We start from the raw sequence: 19,642 nt of genomic DNA on the forward strand, positions 1-19,642 counted from the left end.
ATGAGGAAGACAAAAGGGTCGCATGAATACAAGCTTTCTCTTAACAAAGGACAGCTGCTTGTGTGTCGCTCTGTTTCGACACCTGGATCAAATTTTGTGTGTGTTTTTAGGGAGCCACACTCAGTGATCGCAGCCTCGTCGCGTCATAATGCTGCCTGTATGCATTACACACACAGAGGGGATGTCTACGAGGGGAGATGTGTGAAACGGGCAAGGATGAAAGGGTGACAGAAAGAGGATGATGAAAGAGATTCAGGATGAAATGTGCTAAATAAATAAATAAATAAATAAGGAGATGCATGACTGGTTTCCAGAGGAACCACAGATCCAGGCCTCGGATCCAATCAATCAGGGGGGAAATAAATATTTTATTTTGGGTGGACCAGTTCTCACAGAATCTAACCTCCTCCTGTTGGAAATCGCAGATGGCTGAGTCACTCAGAGATACAACAGTGGAAAAGCCACCGGAAATACAGCTGTCAGGATTTCCACTAACACACGAATCTGTCCTCAAATGCTCCTTTGCAGCGGAGAGACTGTGGTATGTTTGGATAACGTCTGGGTGCAATCTTTAAGATCAACACAAGTGCAGCCGCTGAGGAGAATGATAAGATATTTAAGAAAATGTAGATAATAAAATGTGTAGGTTAAAGCAAATACAGGTACAGTTAGGGGTTAATTAAAAGTACTCACATTGAATGTCTTCAAAAAATAGATAAGAATTAATTTTAAGAGGATGGAACTAGAAAAATTAATGTTCACTTTTCAGTTTCTATTTATTTTGAGTCAATAGCAATCTAAAAAGTCTCAAGACTCTTCTAGTCTAGAGCCAGTGAGAGACACATTAATTCATGAATAGTGACAGAGAAGGAGTAACATGGGGTAACATGGTGCTACAGGTTCTTTAAGATGTGGTGGAGTTGGTTTTTAACTGTTCTGAAATTGGTATTTTTGCTTTGCTAGTCAATAAACAATCAGAAATGAAATGAAAAAAAGAGAAATGTTTAAAGAGAGACTTTGAGGAAATGTTCTTTTGATGCATCTCTAATGGAAGTATACACTGCATACACAGCACAGACTTTATATAAAGTTGGACGACACACCGATACTTCAGGTCTTTACTGTCTTGCAGTTGTAGGCTCCTGTTTACCGACCACCTGAAGCTAAATATCAGCCAAAACCAATGAGCTTGTGGTGGACAACAAGAGGAACAGGAGCCTTGGGAGACGATGATATTTTTACAATCAGAATATGGTCAAGTGGTCTAGATTTAAAGCAGATATTTGTGCCAAACTGGAAGGAGATGTTCCAAAGATATGGAGTTCATGAGAATGAGAACAGATAACTGGACGGAGGGACGGACATAATGCCTGTGTAGAGGGATAAATGTCCATGTCCATTCTCTGATGAGTCACAACTGTTTTGGAGGCACAAGGGAGACGGAGACAATATTAGGAAGGTGGTCATAATGTTATTCCTGATCTGTGCAAATACCACTCAAATACACAACAGTCAGCCATCTTTCAACAAGGTAATATCTTACTATCACTTCAACCTTTCACGAGAGTCTTAACATACCGAAAGAAGACAGATCCACTGGAAAACTCACTGCACCATGTCTCCTTGTTGCTCCATCACCAGTCGTTCCCTCCAACCTCAAGAACACTCGTGTCAGTTTCTTCCATCTAATGGCAGACATGGACATTTTCATAAATCCTGATCTAACGGAGGACTTAAATCCCCTGGTTTATTCTCATGCTGCAGCCTGGACTATCCACGCTATCATGCAGACCTCGTTCTCGTTTGAAACCACTTGATCTCGCTGAAGGAAACCTGAGTGCACTGAAATGTAACAGCCTAGACATGTATATATCTGCAGACAACCGGTCCGACCAAAAAGTCAGTGCCACCAGCAGCTGCTTTGTCATTAAGACAGGTATCTATGTTTTTACATTTGTTCCACTGTTAAACAGAAAGTCTCTACAGCATGCAGGTGTTCATCATAATGAGATTTTTAGTTGTCATTCACTCTACTAGGTTTCAGTCATTACCCTAGGGTTTACGTCTTGGGATTTAATAATTCAACATTTATTTCTTAATCAAATGCAAACAGCCTTTAACTTAGTATTGGCCGTTTATTGGCTGTGCTGGCCTACATTTATTCGATGCTCCACACTCCCAGATTTACTGCAGATCACGATGTGTCTCAGATCCCTTTTCATTAGAGCCTTCAGAACAGAAGCCTTGCAAGCTTCTCTCCCTCACAGACACTGCCGCCACCGAGATGAGCTCTCTTTCCATCCTGACGCCGTCTCGTTGCAGTTACCATAGCTGCTCAGAGAAATAAAGACAAGTCGACGCTGAATGGAAAGACTCCTCCGTGTTCTCTGAAGCCTTCAGGGCCTCCAGGTCTCTTAATGCTGCATGTGGCAGCCTTGCTGTATCACGGCTCGTTGTGGGAATTAATCAAGCCTCAGGATTGAGGACTACTGCAGCGGCGGTGTGTGCGCTGAATGAGATATGAAAATCTGCCATGTATCTGTGCTCTCCCTGCTTTTCTGTGCATAGGGTGGACACAATATCATGAACACCTACACAAATGTAACAAATATAACATTAGTGACATGGCTCCCTTTAAATCTGCTTCCTCAGTAACTATAAAATAGAGAGTTCTTGCTCTAAAAAGTCAAAGAACTGTGAAAAATAGCCATCATATTCTTATTAAGTGGTGGCCAATTCATATTTTCTGGTCAGCCTCGGACGTGATTTATGTTCCATCTGCTATATCCGGTATATTTCACATAAGCTGCTGCAACTGGAGCAGAGCCTCTCGTTTCCTCGCACGAGGATGAAACGGATCACAAACCGAGCTGCAATATTAAATATTAGCGGCGAGTTAATTGCAAACAGCACTTCAGAATTATCTCCCGAAATAACAAGACTATTATCACGGCCACTAAATAAAAGCAATGGTTGCACTCACATTTCCGAGACAGACACCGTTTACTAATTTGAGTGAATCTGCGTCTGGCTGAAGTGATGGAGATAAACGTCCCTCCATTTCTCATTTCTCCTCAGGCTCCAGTTTCTGCTGATAGCAGCTGCTCTCGTTTATTCCAGCTGCTATTAAACCACTGAGCGGCCACGCTTCGGGGACTCATTCGGCTTTGACTGCTCTGGTGCAGTGTGGTTTTTATCATTGTGACTGTTACAGTTTAAGCATGTTTCTGTGTGGTTTGTTGTTTTGTGAATGAACTTTCTACGATCCAAACTGGGTGCAGATATCGTTAAGGAGGTCGAACTGAACGGAATAACTGCACGTTCGGGCGTGGTGTGTGTGTGTGTGTGTGTGTGTGTGTTATGTAATTACTGTCTGAGTTTTCGTGTGCAGGATAAATAATGATTTTTATGCGTGTCGCCGCTAACAGCAAAAGGCACTCTGCAGGAGTCTCTCCTGGTTGCATAGCAACCCGCAGTTAGGTGACTCGCATTTTTAGCATTTGACACCGCTGATGTGAAACACGATGCATATCTCCTTGGCGGAGTTTAATGCAGCTTTCAAAGCCACCGCTATCTGTCTGAATTTAAGAGGAGATCGCTGGGTAGGAGACACATTTGAGCCAGTAAGTTTCTTTATGTCTGCTAACAGCTGCTTAGTCATCAACCCTCCCAAACACTCACCAACTGTGATGCTCTTTTTCCATCTCAGACTCTGTATTTTAGAGTGTGAATAGGCTCACTGTTTGACTGCCAGAGAGACAGAGACACATGATGTGTGTGTGTGTGTGAAAGAGAAGGAGTGGCTGAGCATGCTGACATAAGTAGGAGATAGTCACACAGCCCCAGAAGGGATTTCAAGACTACAGTCTGACCTTCCCAGGCTGAAGCTGCCAGGTTTGGGATATATGACCGCGGCTACTGTAATCTTTACAAGAGAGGGGAGGGGTTAAGTAAAAGAAAAGCCTACTTGTCTCTCTTGTCTTTTGTTCTTTCGGTCCGGCGAGGGACGGCTGTGTGTTATTCTGTCACAGGATCAGCCACGTCCACACACTGCGTTTAGCTATAGGACTGTAATCCATTTTAATGTCGAGGCGACACTTTTAGCTGTCACCTACAAGGACTAAATGAACTGCAGCCATGAGTTGTGATTGACTTGCTGCAAAAGTTCATGCTGCTTTTGATAGAACGGTGCCAGAAAACCCAGTGCACCCCAGTTTGTTTTGTATGAGGCGAGGCTTTAGCCACAGACCGGTCACAGTGTCCGTGCTGACCCGCGTCCACTGCTTGAAACCTCCCGCGGTGGAGATGTGAGCGTCAGAACTGGACCACGGAGCAGTGGAAGGAGGTGACCTGGTCCGATGATTCACTTTTTTGTTTCCATCACGTGGATTGCCGGGTACGTGTGTGTCGTTTGGCTGGTCATCAGGATGCTCGGTGCGTGCAACAATGTCCATGTAGTGGAGCGTATCAAAGTAACATCCACATAAAAGCCGGGACCCAGGTTCTCCAAGGAGAACATGACATCATAATGACATCATTAGTGTTGTTCACACCAACGTTTGGTGGTTTTAATGTTGTGGCTGAATGGTGTATTACAGAATCAGAGCTAAATTCAGCTTAATTTGCACTTTATAAAGTTCAATTCAACAAATATGGTAAGTGTGAGGTTTAATATCTTTGGTTTCAGATTACTGGTGGACAAAACAACCCATTGTTATAAAAAGGAGTCAACATGGTGATGGTTCGTATCCATCTATTATTGGCCGATAAGCATTGAGTTTATACGTAGTCATTTAATTCTCTCTTTTTTTTACTATCTACATGCTATTTACGGATGCCATTACAGTAAGAGCACGAATCAATGACCAGCCCGTGCATACACACATCCAGTCTGAGCAGCGACGTGTGCCGCTGTGTGTTTGTGATGAGATTAGAGGCCTTGGAAAGTGCCTTTCTGTTTCTGGCCTATTACTGACATTCAGACCCGATAAGGAGACCAGAGAGGAGCGATAAAAACCAAACGGGAGATAGAAAAACGATGCTGGCTGTCCCTACAGATAAAGGCACGGCGCACATGCTGCTGTAAACATGCGTCGATCAGTTTATCAAAGAAAACCGCTATCAGCGAGGAAGGAGATTGTGTCTGTTGAAGCAGCAGCAGAGAGAAGAGTTACATCCAAATCTGCTCTCACCTTTACTGATCTATTCCATGCATCATTTATCCAGCTTAAAGAGCAGAGGTTGTTTCTGTTTAATACACTTAAATTTAACATTGTCTTCAGTTAAAATTATTTGGTAGCTTCTATCTCATCAAACTAAAAAATAGCATTTGCTTTTGGGATCACACAATAAATCATCCTGGGATTCATTTCAGTAAAAGCTTTGAAAAAACAGAAGCCTCAATCTTTGTGCGAAGCTGTGGGAGAACTCTAAATCAGGTTCAACCTCCTCGATCCCACTGTGATTTATATCCCCGAAATCTGTTCACGTACAGCAGCCGTGCATTGAAGTAGTTCATGAAGCAGCGTGGCAGCTTAAAGGAGGGGCCGACGGGAAGCTGTGAGAGCAACTGGCTGGTGCCGACCCAGCTGCTCCCGCCCGGCCCCCGGAGCAGCTGACCGGGGCTGGAATGTAACTGAAGTCCATAAAAATCAAGACTTTATGATTTATTTTTTCCGAGTATTTTTTTTTTCTGTAGTAACATGGTTGAAACTATTGCCAGCTCCTCGTTAGTATAGTGGACAGTATCTCCGCCTGTCACGCGGAAGACCGGGGTTCGATTCCCCGACGGGGAGAGCAAAGATCTTTTGTGAATTTCTCACAGATGTGTATCTAACAAACACATTAAAGAGACACCAGCATTACAGTTATTCGGTTAATATCTGGTAGCTGTTGGGAACTCAATATTAAGTCAAAACAGGTGTTGGCGCAAGTGCAGGAAGCCCTGAGGTTCCAACTCATTCTTGGCCGCCACATAATTCAACAGTAGGACGACCACCACTTGTGTGCGCACAGGACAGCAGCTCTCCTCTGTTGTACAGCATTTTGTTCCAAAGTGCATTTCACTTACTGCTGTTTGTGGTTCAGCTCCGTCTCTTTGTTCACCAGGTCCTGCTTGAGGTTAGCCAGCATTTCGACAGAGACGTCCACCTGCCGGGAAAGCTCAGAGGCCTTGTCCTCTAGGTCTTGTTTCTCCTGGCTCAGCCGCTCGCTCTCCTGCTTGGCCCGTTCCAGCTCGGAGCTCTTCCTCTCCAGCTCAGCCTGAAGCCGGCCTACACGGGCCGCTATTTTCTGCTCCACCTACAAGACAAAAGAGTGGCTGAGCTGCCCAACGTTCCACAGTGAACACCACGAAATATGACTAGAAATGCATTATCCAATGAAAGACAGATTAACAAAAGGGATCTGTTGTATCCAGGTGTGGTATCTACATCGTTCAGCATGTGCAGAAGGCTACACTAGAAAAAAAAAAGTACTTAGAAATGGCAAAGCAATTCCTGATTACAATAATGCAGCTGCTGGGCTTCTCAGCTATTTTCCACTGGACACTGGTGGAACAGATTTTTTAATATGACTGATCAGATGCAGTGTGTGGCTCTAACAGGCTTGTTAATTTCCTCTCTGCTGATTAGCACAAAGTTTCCAAAGCATGCTCCAGAGTGGCCAGAAGACGGCTGCTGGTGGTTAAATGTTCAAGCTGAAGACACCAGGGTGGACTTAGAATAAACCCACCTGCAGTAAAAAATCAAGCTCAAGCTGTGTGCAACTACGGAGAGACATTTGACATTTTTTTCACTAATAAAGTTGACTTTATTTCTGTGAACCACTGTGATTCTTTTTACCTCCTCAGACAGCTTTTCCAGTCTCTCATCCAGCTCCAGTCTCTCAAAAGCTCGTGCCTTCAGCCTGGCCAAGCCCTCTTCGTAGGCTGCCTCCACCGCGCTCGCCGCTACATTAGCTGCCACCGCTACAGCTGTGCTGGGGTTTCCATGGGGGCCCGGATCTGTGGATGTCATGGCTTTCTTCATAAAAATCTCCCCAAGGGGAAACTCCACATTAGGGATATACCGGGCTGCAGCGTTGGAGTTTGCTGGGGTTAAACTCAGGTCGTCGGCACAAGGAAGCTCACGGCAAGGGAAGCGCCGCTCCTTTAAAGCTGAAGGACGGAGGGGCTCAAAGGGGTCGTTGTTGTTGGCAGGCGCGAGGAGCGCTCCCTCGGCCACTAGGGGCAGCAGAGCAGCGGCGTCACACACACTGTTGGACTTGGAGAGGACGTAGAGGGTCTCGTATGTGTGGTTGTACTCCAGGTGGGCACGTAGGGACGACAGGCTTCGGAAGCGCTTGTGCTCCCCGCAGCGAGGACAGCGATAGGGCAGGTCCAGAGAGGCCATTCCGTGCAGTAACTGCCGGAGGAGAGGGAGGCGCTCACGCAACACAACGGTAGCGCCAGTATGAGGGCACGGAGGTCAAGCACCTGACAGATCCTCTCATGGTGACATCAGGACATCTAAGGGCGGTCAGCGGGAGGAGGACGAGAGATCCCATGTGCGACGGAAGGTCCGGGTCAGTCACATGGCCGCACTGAGTGGCAACATGCAGCTGGTCTGTTCACTCCATCCGCCATGTTTTCACTGGATGAGGTCCTGAACAGAGAGAAGAAAGACAGGTTACTGGTATAACTTTGATATAAAGTAAGACCAAGTCAAAAGGAATTGCAACCTGAAAGCAGATGACAAGGGTTGTGCTTGTGAGACTTGTGAGACAATTTAACCTCTGGATTGTGTTCACATGGACCAGTCAAGACAAAGCACTTTCTGCCACATCCTCAACACCACATACTTGCAAACAGCAGGTTTGAGATTGGTCGGAATGTTGCAGAATCAGGAAACAATGGAGAATCAGCACCAAGTGTGGACCACTGACTACATACTATGGTAAAACCCATCATAGCGTCACCCATTGGATTCTGAACCTCGAAAATGAAGCCTGAAGTGAGCGGAGCCCACGGTGGCCATGTTGGATGAGCTTTACTCCACCTACATACGGATACTCCAAATATGGACGTGGGGTGTCGTGCCAGATGTTGAGACCCGCCCAACCAACTATCTGTGACCTGTTAGCTTAGGCTGTCGCCAGTCACTCAAGGAAGGAACGCCTTAATTATACAGATATTTAAACCTTAATAAAAAATAAACAAATGAGTTAGAACTAGTACAGTCGTCATGAATAGTGAAATAAACAATTGAGACCAAAACCATTTTGTGTACCAGGCTGTAAACATGTTTAATACTCCTGTAAAGTTGGGCTTTTTAACATGGGGGTCTAAGCGGATTTGCTCCCTTCTGGAGGCAGCCTCAAGCACTCACGCATGGGCTTCATCGCTCAGACCTGGTTACTGCCGCTTTGTGTGGACACTGGTATTTATTGCTGTTTTGTGGTTCATGTACCCGTGTCCTAGATGTGCCCTGCTGCTGCAAGACCCCTTCAAAGGAGAAGATGCAATCTGGAGGCCTTAGTCAACCTATTCATCTGACAGGCTCTCCTCCAAGGACGCGTCAGGTAAATTGCTTGGTGATATTATGATCAGGGAAGTCGTATGTAGTGGAGTGAGAATTCTATAAATGGTTGCAGCTCAGCTGATTTGCTGCATTAAGTGTGATTACCGAGGAACCGACCTGACGGGAACATGCCTACAGTTTTGGAACAACAACCTCGGGTGTGAAAGGCTCTTACCTCTCTAATAATTTTAGAAATAAGTTACATAATAAGTTATAAACGTTACAAAAGTCAAAACCAAACCAAACAAATACAAATTAATGTAATATTATCAAGATCATCCAACAGTGAAAAGTAATTTGCCTCATGGTAGAATTCTGATGTATCCTTGTAAAGTGTGATTATTATCTACGACCATTAAAAAAACAGGTTAAATGTGTCTGTTGTTTATTCAGTTAATTAGAGCACTCAACACGAATATTAATTAAAAAGGATAATTAAGACATACGCATGTAAATCTGTCATGTTTCACATGAATGCGTGAGGAAAAATACCAATCTGTCATGCCTCAGCAGTCATTAAAAGCAACAAATGACACCTCTGAAATGCAATGAAACCAAATTACTGTCAAACAGCCTGTTTTTTTTTGTTTTTTTTCTCGTAACTTCACAGTAGGAGGTCATACTTAAGATGTCTGGAAACAGCAGAAACCACAGCCCATATATAACCTCAGAGACGAAATAATGACCTACGAGTTAAGTGGTCAAGAAACACGAAGCCTTCACTTCACCAAGGGTTAAAAAGCAAAAACTCCTGCACTTGTACCCTGAAATGCTCAGAGGGAGACGCAGGAAAGAGTGGGGGGGTAGAGATGGATCCATTAGTGAGAGTGCTTGTTAGAGCCAACGTCATTTTCCAGTCTTACGTCTCAGGAGGTCAGGCTGGATAATGCTAAGTCCTTTACAAAAGCATCTGGTAACCCACACTGGGGTGGGGGGGAACAACTGTGTTACAGGTTGTGTATGCCGTGTTTGATTCCACATTTCCTTCTAAGTCTTCAGTGCTGCCATATGTGTTTAAGCTTGTTTGTCCCCATAAAAAATGTGGAAAACCTCATTTAATAAAATTCATCCAAAATGAAGACAAAGACTCCTTAAAAAAATGTGATTAAAATATTTGCAGTGACCACATTTCTGAATAAAAAAGAACCTCTGGATTCATAAGTTGTGTTTTTTCCTGATTTTTTCTTTCATTTTTTATTTAACCACATAACTCAAATTTGAAGTGCAAATTCAGCATGCTAGCTTCCTCTACATCATAATGAACTGCAATTCTCCTCATCCAGATACATGTATGAGGCTTTGAGACAGGTACTGCACTAAACAATATGTGTGTAACAGGGTTACAATGGCACAGTGGCTAACAATGGTTTAAACAGTGCCTGCCTTTATCTACCGCGCTATCTTCATGTTATTTACGTCATTTACATCGTCTCTTCTTTCATTTATTTCAAAAGGGAAACATAAAGCCATTGTTAAAACAAATTACACAAATGGACTATGGGTACACAAAATAGCCACAGGCAACAAAAGGGCACAAACATCCTTTTCAGGTGCAAAAGGTGTATTTCCATTTCTATTATTACAGGCAGGTCCACAAATTCTTTAGGCTGCTGAGCGTATCATACATCAATGTTTAGTGTTTCTCAGCCAACAAAAGGAAGAACCTGACTGTGAGCACTTTCAGATATTGCACGATTCCTTTTTAAGTAAAAACTCTGCAAATTAATGGTCACAACAACAGAATACAAATGCCCAGAACTTGGACTGCTTCACTGGCTGTTTCTGCCAAAACAATCTGGGTCCACATGGTCTCAAATCATCTCAAACGCAGCCCGTGGAGTGGAGCGTCCATGGTCTGCGTTTCAACACGGGCCATTTGGACTCTCACAGCCGAGTAGGAATGATCCAGCCTGAACCAGGATGGGTTCAGCCTTTCTCCCTCGTACCGTTCTGCAGCAGCTATCAGCGAGTGAAGCAGCAGCCACCGAGGGTGTAATCACAAATCACAGATGCAGGGCCGTCCATTCACAGTGGGCTCATACACTGGAAATCCCCAGAAGTCACAGAGACTGTTATTAGACGTCTGGTGAGGCTGGATCAGGGAGTGTACTGGCAAGTCATGCCCAGTTATTAAAGGAGGAGGATTTCACAGGCTCAGTCGCTACACTGCAGACAGCAGGCATTCCCATCTGCTTAAAACTACCCAGTGAGGCATTTAAGCAGGCAGGAAATGGAAGGAAGTGAGGCTGCTTGGAAGCCACATGTCACATCCTGCCAATGGGACTGAGCTGAAACTCTAGTGACAGCACTGGGTGTTTGATTGAGGACTAGTGATGAGCAGGCTCCCAGAAATGAAACCACAGCTTCTACCAAAAACTGAGAATACTGCAGTCACTTCACAGTTTTGTCCTTTTATCATACAGTATTTCTCCTGTTTAAACATGTAGAGCAGCTACTATTGTGTTTTCCCCCAATTTTCACTTCTTCTCTTACAGAAAACCTGCCCTCACCAATCAGACAATCAGTAACATCTTCAATAACAACATTAACATGAGGCAAACAAATCTAAAAGAAAAATAGACATATACTTCATAAGGAACTCTGAACTGGTTACAACTTAGAAAGTTATGAGCATAAAATACTTCGGGGTTCAAGAGGCAATATCAGCGGGTGGTGTCTAGAGCATAGGTCAGCATAATTTTGTTTAAATGCACATCAACACAAATTCAACATATTTCAGTAAAGGGATAAATCGAGGTTATCTTTGAGGTAGCACTTCACTCACTCAGTGATACAGGAGCTGTCTCACACCGAGCGCCGCGTTAGCTGACACCTGTCAATCTAAGCCTCCTGTACACAGTAGGCCCCGCCCCTATCGCTGCCGGGCCAATCACAAGGCCACATATTACACAACTATTCAGACTCCAGGTGAAATCTCAGACGCATGCTGCAATATTAGCAGAAGAGAAGGTAACAGTGGAGTTTGCTCCCATCAGCCAACTACTGACCAAAATGTTTTAGTGATTCACTGTCACTATTAAATTTAGATATGTTTAAAGTAAAGGTAAAAATGTTTAAGGCAGTTGCCTTGAAATTTGAACCTATGTATTATTTGAATAGCTTAATAGTTTAATATAGAACACATATGGTAGGTAGGGGGTCCCTACTTAATCTCATCATCAGTTTGTGATCCTTGTCCTGAAAAACACTGGAGACACCTGGTGCAGAAAGAATGAGGCTCCCCCCGTGATCTCTACCTTTAACTCCTGCACTTATCTGACGCACATTTGCACCAATCTCAATGTCACATCTGAATTAGAGCCCATTTTCAGACATAAACAGAGTGGAGCTCTAGTAATGATCCCACTGAGCAGCCACCTGGTGATATTGAGAAATATCAGATGGAGCAGAACAGCATTTAGCTCTAAGGAGCATATCTACCTCGTTAAGTTGTCCCTCACTGATATTTGTCAAGTCTTAACAAAAATACACATTTATTTTTTCGTGGCTAATCCTATTCTTTTAAAGGGAAACAGTAACAGTCTCGTTTCCGTTGTCCGTCACAGCAGTTACAAGCTTTCAGACGGTCAAATGAATCATAAAAATGTGTCCAGCTAAAGCACAAATAGACGCACAGGAAACAGACAGAGGGCTTCACTTTGACTGTGGTTCTCTTCAACAAGGTCATGGGTGAAAGTGGTGGTATCGGGGCTAAATGGTTGTTTATCTTTAGCCGTTTACACCGGGGCACTAACCTGAAATCAAGGAGGCATTTAAAAGCAAAAGCCGGTCATTCCTGATCACAGCAAAGAGAGGTTTCTGAACATAAAGTCATCAGTTAGAGACCTCAAACAGAAAGAGATAATAAAGAGAGAAAGATAATGACAACACGAATGGAGGGGTAGAAGCGTGTTTCACAGTGGGAGAGGTAGACACGTCGCAAAAAGGTTTTCACATTGTTAAGAAGTACATCATGGACATCTGGCGCCTTTTCGACCTCAAAACAACCAGACAGCTGCTTCAGTATTTGTATGACCGCAGTCACTGTAACTATGACAACATAGTTTGTCTATTTTAACAGACAAACATTAGAATTTCACGGGTTGTCGGACAAGCACTAATAATTGGTTAAGTTTGACAGCAGTAATCAAGTACGTTTAATTAGACGATGCAGGAGACTCCTTTAAAACACCTAAGCACATAGGCACTCTGATTTGTCTTGCTGTGTCTAGCACAGCTCCATTTTGTCTACTAAAGAGCAGACGACAGAGGCTCAGATCAATAACATCTGGCTTTGCAGATCCACAGAACTAAATATTTGAATATGTGGTTAGTTGGAGACACCTCTCTGATTCTACCGACTCAAGGTCTCCCTCTTTTTAAGTCTCTTTCCTGCAGTATTCACATTTTTTTTTTTTTTTATTCCACAGGCTCCATTTTTCCTACGTCCTTAAACAGTATAATCCAAAATGTGGAATTTAGTGACTCATTGTTCATAAATGTATCTTATTTAAGCATCTTTTTCATTGACATTATTACATTATTATTATTACCAGAGGCAAACTGATTAAAAAACAAACAAACAAACAAAAAACGTATAACTCATATAAGTCAATACCTAAATAGACAAATTAATATGTATAGAAAAAAATAGTAATATTACATGTAATAATACATGTTATTGATGATTGGTCCAACATTTGAGGCCAATTCTGTGTTTATTTTTCACACTTTGTGCTGTTTCCTTTATCTGCAACTGTCCATTAAGTCCCTATAGGTTGTTTTAAGTGTGTATTTGAAGATATAAACTCTGCACAAAACATCAGCCGGCCCTCAGCCACCACTAATGATGTTTACGTTAAGGTTCAACAGCATTAACACCAAATGAAGAAACTGTTCTGAATGTCTTTTTAAATAAAGATGGACTCACACAGTCTTTGTTCATCACGCTGTGTCCGCATGGAGCCGTAACTGTGCATCGGGTGAGATTTATTTCTGTGCCCCCGTGCGCTCTGATAAAGATTTGTTTTGCCTGGAGGTGTGAGGGGGAAAGTGACTCAAGGTGTATCACAGTCATCGCGCCAGTCCCCTGCAAAGCTTCACCTGGAGATGCTGCGGCACTGAACTCGAACTGGCAGACAGCAGTTCACTACAGTATCTAGGACTGGAGGTGCCGAGCCTTTTTAAGAGGTGTGACACGAGCATCATCCCACGCTTCGACAACGGAGCTGTTATCCCAGGCTGGTACTTCTCGTGTCGAAAATGTTCCCCATCCCACTCCTACATCATTATTTCCACAGTCAATATTTCTTGAATATACAAGTAAATCAACATATAACAGCGTGACAAAGTCTGTTCTGCATGCAGTCAACAGCATTAATGCTACACAAGCCTTCAGAACAATAGGGTCCCTGAAAGGGTTAATTATAATAAGTATAGTATATCGGGTCCTATATAAGCTGAATGAGGTCGTTACTGATTGCGCCTGATGCCTTCTATGGCCACATGACCATGTCAATCTCACAGCTGTGGGTCCACTCACCTGACAGCAAAAGGCAAACCTAATAACTAATAGCTAACGCTGTAGCTAACTATGCACCGTGACGACACAGACCGCAAGGGCTGCGATTGGTCCGCTAGGCGGTAGCTTGTTTCTGCTTTAGCGTTTCCAGCTGCTTAAAATCGAACCATAACCGCACCATCGGTTACGCAAGAAAACAAGACTGAATGCAATTCTGCACAGCTAATACAATCACAGATCAAGTACTATTTGAACCTCAGTTCAGTGTGTTAACGCAAGCAGTTGAGTAGCACCATCTGTGAATGTGCACTGAACGTGGGTTTATTATCAACAATGTTACTTCTATAAAGATAAAATAATTATTTCACCACATATTGGGTGACATGTAAAAGTAGCCTTTCATCCATGGACAACTGGAGGAGACTGTTCAAAGACAAAAAACAATCTTGGGACCACCTAAATGAGCCTACCTTATTATTTACCCCCTCACAGTCAGTTATTGATAAATAGTGTCAGGTAACCACTTGACACTGCTTCCTTAATAGAAGGACAAACGTGGACTTCTTCATATTTTATGACATGGCTGTAGGTACAGTCCATGTACTTTTTGGTCATTCAACTTTGGTTTTAGACTCTAAAATAAATAAAAAAACTGAGAAAGAGAATGAGAAAATGGTCGTTATTTGGTTCATGTGCAACTGGAAGTTTTACTTGGTGAAGAAGAAGCAGGAAGCAGTTGTTTACAGCAGTCAGTGATTTTGTAGATGTCTATGAAAAACTTTTCTGTTGGTCAAAACAAACCACAGACTTAACTTTGGAAGAATGTTCGATGTAATTTTAGACTTTGTGACACGAGGTATGTCGTCTGAATTCATCTCTGAGCTTTTGTCTTCTAAATATGGAGAAGCATGTGGTTATTCAGGAAGAAACAACTGAAACTCTTGTGTTGACCCTTGGGCTGCCGTAATGATCTGTGCCAGTTCAAGCAAGTGTACAAGTGTAAATCCCTGAGCTACTTCCTGTTTCAGTAACGGACAATACGGCTGTTTTTAACTTGATTTTATGTCACATTAGTAGAGAGAAAATTAAGTAACTTTTTCATTTTAGAAAACAACTGAAAAAAAAATAGAATAGTTTATTTTTTTTGACTGAAAAAATAAAATAAAAATCAAATAATATCTTTTCCCATTTTCATTTCTGGGTTTTAAAAGCAAAGGCGAAATATTAAAAAAAAAAAAAATGCACTGACCAGGCAGCAGCTCACTGAAGCAGTATTAACGTTCAGTGAGCAGAGACTAAACACAACGAGAAAGCTAAACCACCACTCTGCTGTCACTGATTTGGAAACCAAAAATATAACCAAATATGGAGCTGAGGATGGATGAGGGAAATCAACCAGCAGACAGGAGCAAATGGATCAATGCTGTTATCATCTTGCGAAATGTGAAGATTGTCAGGTTTTTATTAATGACCATAAATTCAAAATACTGGGAACTGTGGTCCAGCCAAAAAATCTACAAAAAATTGAGTATGTTGACTTGGGCTTTTTTTCATTATTATTTGCCATTTTATTCACTAATCAGTTGTACCGCAGAATAATTAAGGTCTGACAGAAGATTTTCATTTAAAACGATGTAAATAACGATCATTAAGTGTGATAACGCAATAGTGACTAACTATGGGCCACTGATGAAGGTATTTAATACTTCTGTCTGTTTATTTCATACAACACATATTTGTATGAACTGGGTTCAGAAATCACTGCCAACACAAACTGGACGATTCCTACTGCCGCAGCGTCACATGAAAAGCTTTTAACGGGCGAGGCATGAGGCAACTTTTATTACGAAGCAGCCACAGGAAGTAGAATGACTGAGAATGAACGAGCTGCAGGGGACAGGCCTCCAACTTTTCTCACTGAGGTAAACGGCTCTTTTTGTGTTCACAGGCTCATGCCACGTGCTGCACAAAATCTGATCACGCTCACTCACAGAACGATGGCAAAAGGACAACTATTAGACAAGAGCATTCAAGCAGCAGAAGTAAAATGGCTTTGTTGTTAAAAACCTGGAGCTACAGGAGCAAAACGTTTGACATCCACACTTAAAGCCTAAAACTGAATTTGGAAACACACGGTCACAACATGGTTTAAACTGCACATTTAGTCTCTGTGACTCTGAAGGGCTGACGAGTTTGGCCTAGTGGGAAAACCGGGCTTTGAGCTTGAGCTCAGGGCGGGTGAAGACTGAAAGAGGAAATGGAAATACTTTCACAAATGTAAGCAGGAGGACAAATTCAATTTCCAGGCGTATTGATTCAGACGACTGTTTGCTGAAACAATCACGGTCAAGTGTCCATAGATCAGCAATGCGTGACAGTGAGTGTGTTGTTAAACACCGGTCCCTACTCTGATCATACATACCGTATATGTGGACAGGCATTTAGAGAAATTAAATGACTTGTTAATAGGGAAATAGAAACATTTTATTGATCTTCCAGTTTTCTGAACACATAATAATTTATCTATCAATATGTCAGAGTTTTTAAGCAGCATTAATCTTAGTCTCCGCTTCCTACGCTGATAAGGATGCTTCCACATTTGTCACCTCCAAAGAGGAGTGTCAATAACATAATGAACGTTCTCAGCATCTTCTCACAAGAACACAAGCAAACTCCTCACTGTGTATTCATACATAAAGGCCTCCGTGCTAGTCTACACAGTGGACAAAGCTTGTATAGAGGACGCCTGTGAGAAATGATGCAGAAAATGGCCTCTATGATTTGTGGCCGCATTTTGACTGTCTCAGAGGTGCTTTTATGCTCATTAATCCAGAGTCTGTGGTGGCAAAGTATTCAAGCAGCTGTTAGAGGAGTGAAAAAATCATTCAGCTGATAACGCGCACACTATCTTGCGGTTTGAAGACCCAGAAAAGTAACTGAAATCATATCTGTATCAGGGTCACACACACAGTCTTGGGCGACCACAGGCTGTGAGAAAACTTTAAATGCTCTGTAGGTTGAAATCTTACAGGCAGGTGAGACAACAACAACAACACAACAGCTGGGAGACGACGGTTCAGCACAGAGATAATACTGGTATAAATTGAGTGATAAATGAGTTATAAATGAGCAACAGTGAAATAATATGCATGTTAGGCGCAGACCTGAGAGAGTTAGTCCGGAACATTTTGCCAACAAACGCACTGAAAACCCAACGCACTTCTCAAACCTTTCTTCCCAATTCCCTCTGTGCCTCTAAACCTAAACTGTCAGTGTCCCTTACCGAAGACATGGTGTCTAAAATATTTAAAGGATGTTTTAAAAAAAAATACTCTAAATGCACAATCAGGCTTCACATTATGACCACCTTCCTAATTATGTGTAGGTCTCCCTTGTGCCTCCAAAAGAGTTGTGACTCATCAGTGAATGGACATGGTCCTTCTGAGGGTGTCCTGTGGTGTCTGGAAACAGACTGCGGATGGAGCCTGATGGAGTGTCATTGCTATGGGGTGGGGTGAGGGGTGGGGGGTCTGGTCCTCTTCCAAATGGGTGGTACAAGTCTAAGTAACATCCACATGAACGCCAGGTCCAAAAGTTTCTCAGTAGAACACTGAATTGCCATAAGATGGTCAGTGTTCGCCTGTCAGTGATTTTAATGTTCTGGCTGATTGGTTTGTACATATTATTTATACATCGCTGTATGTGTCAAGCTTAGAGTCATTTAAATACCTGTGGGGTATCTCAGTGTGGACGGTGTCCAAAGCAAATGTATGACAATCATTGTCCAAACTATCCAAGTTGAGTACTTGGGATTAAAAAGAAGTTTGTCTTTAAAAGTTTGATATTGTCCCCGACAGAAACCTGATCCCGGCTGTGACTGCAGGTGGATGGGCACCAATACCTTCCTTTTTGTCTAGTTTTAATAAGTGAAGACGCCTTGAACACCCCCACAGAGCATAAATGTGTGTACTAATACAACAACATCGAACTGTTTGGATAGATTAGATTCCTGTCACAAGTGAACGGACCTGTATGACACGGGCTCTGCACACTGACACATATGAATGCATGTTGTGTCCTGCTGCAGTGCAGACACAGACCGCCACTCTTCCTTGAGTATAACAGTCCAAAAAAGTCTAATCTCACACATGTTTGCTCCCCGCTTTAATCTTTGCAGCTATCCCCCCTATTTTCAGCGTGACTGCTCCAACATTCGTCACATCTGATCACTACAAACACAGCAGCACAGAGGCTAAGGCCCACTGACTCTGAGATTTCTCACGCGCCGCGTAGTCGACAGTTTCCCAAACTCCAGCAGCCTGGGCTGTTTGTCACTTCGGCAGTGTGCTGCCTCCAGAGCCGAGGAGGAGACAAGGAGAGTTTGAGGGGTCCCGTAGGAGTATTATTATTAGAGCGGGAATATTACAGAGTCATGATTTTCTTTGACAATCTCCTCTTAAGAGCAAGTGTGCTCAGGGGATCATTACAAATCCACTGTTTAGTGTGTGACTGCAAGGCAATGGATCCAGTTTTCTGACACGGTTGTGTAGGATCTATGCAACATTCACACAGCATAACGTGCACACACGCATTACGCGTCTTAATATTTTTAAACACAGCAGGAGCAGGTCCAGTTTGCACACATCCAGGCCACGCAGGCCGGCACAATTGCTATGGAAAGCTGATTCAAGCTGCGGACTGACAATCGCAAAGGAAAACACTGGCACGATCAGGAAAAAATAAAAAAAAATCCCTGATCCTCATATCTGCACTGCACATGTATTAATGCAGGCAGCGTTATCATGTGGGTGTGGACGAGCGGCATCACTCGGCTGTCATCTTAAAGCCAAGAACGCCACCGTTGTGCCTTAACAGCGCGAACAACTACAGGCCCGGACCGGAGGTTAATTCACAGCCGCGGCGAAAGGCAGCGGCTGTGCGCTCTCGGAGGAAAAGGGCGACAACCTGGCACGCACCCCCGTTTTCCCCTGTTTTTCACCGGCGGCGCACCGTGGCTCACCACCGGACCGGTACTGCGCTCCCGACGTTGCACAAAACCGTTGCACGGGAAACAGCAGCAGCAGCGGCAACAGCAGCAGCGGCGGCGGCGGCAGGCGTCAATGGTGCGACAGTTGACAACATGCACGGCAAACACACACATGCACACCGAATGTGTTCGGGAGAGGGGGGTTAAGAAAAAAAAAGGAGAGGAAAGAAAGAAATGTGCGTCTAACTCACCTCGCAATCTCCTCATTTTTTCGGCTCCAATCAAGGCACCGTTCCAGCCTCCAGTGACGTCACGCAGCCCGTCTCTGCAGCAGAGAGAGAGGAGGCCTGCAGAGGAGAGGGAGAGAGGGAGAGAGAGAGAGAGAGAGAGAGAGAGAGATGCAAACACATGAATCATAAAAGAAATAACACCTCCTCCGTCCTCTGATCACAGAGAGGATAGTGTCCCTGGGCCTGCTCAGACTGTAGGGTTTGCAGATGCAGACTGAGGACTCACGGGAGGAGACAGAAGACATGCTCATGGACAAACAGACGTCCCCATTCATGCAGCTCAGCA

The 19,642-nt window shown here is 43.5% G+C and overlaps 1 protein-coding gene and 1 non-coding gene across 3 annotated transcripts in view; one reads left to right on the top strand and one right to left on the bottom strand.

The window, feature by feature from the left end:
* fbxo41 (F-box protein 41) overlaps positions 1 to 19,393 on the bottom strand; it is a 43,398-nt gene extending 24,005 nt beyond the window's left edge. For both annotated transcript variants that reach the window (XM_047579168.1, XM_047579166.1), the window contains exons 1-3: positions 19,318 to 19,393; positions 6,843 to 7,643; positions 6,071 to 6,300 (exon numbers count right to left, since the gene is read on the bottom strand). In XM_047579168.1, coding sequence (XP_047435124.1) covers positions 6,071 to 6,300; positions 6,843 to 7,391 — 779 coding nt within the window. In that variant the 5' untranslated portion in view covers positions 7,392 to 7,643; positions 19,318 to 19,393. The remainder of the gene's footprint in view (positions 1 to 6,070; positions 6,301 to 6,842; positions 7,644 to 19,317) is intronic.
* On the top strand, positions 5,724 to 5,795 carry trnad-guc. The gene has a single exon. It is a non-coding gene; the product is annotated as a tRNA-Asp (tRNA).
* Positions 19,394 to 19,642: the final 249 nt, after the last annotated feature.

This window comes from Mugil cephalus, chromosome 2, assembly GCF_022458985.1.
Source record: "Mugil cephalus isolate CIBA_MC_2020 chromosome 2, CIBA_Mcephalus_1.1, whole genome shotgun sequence".
In the NCBI taxonomy this organism is placed as follows: domain Eukaryota; kingdom Metazoa; phylum Chordata; class Actinopteri; order Mugiliformes; family Mugilidae; genus Mugil; species Mugil cephalus.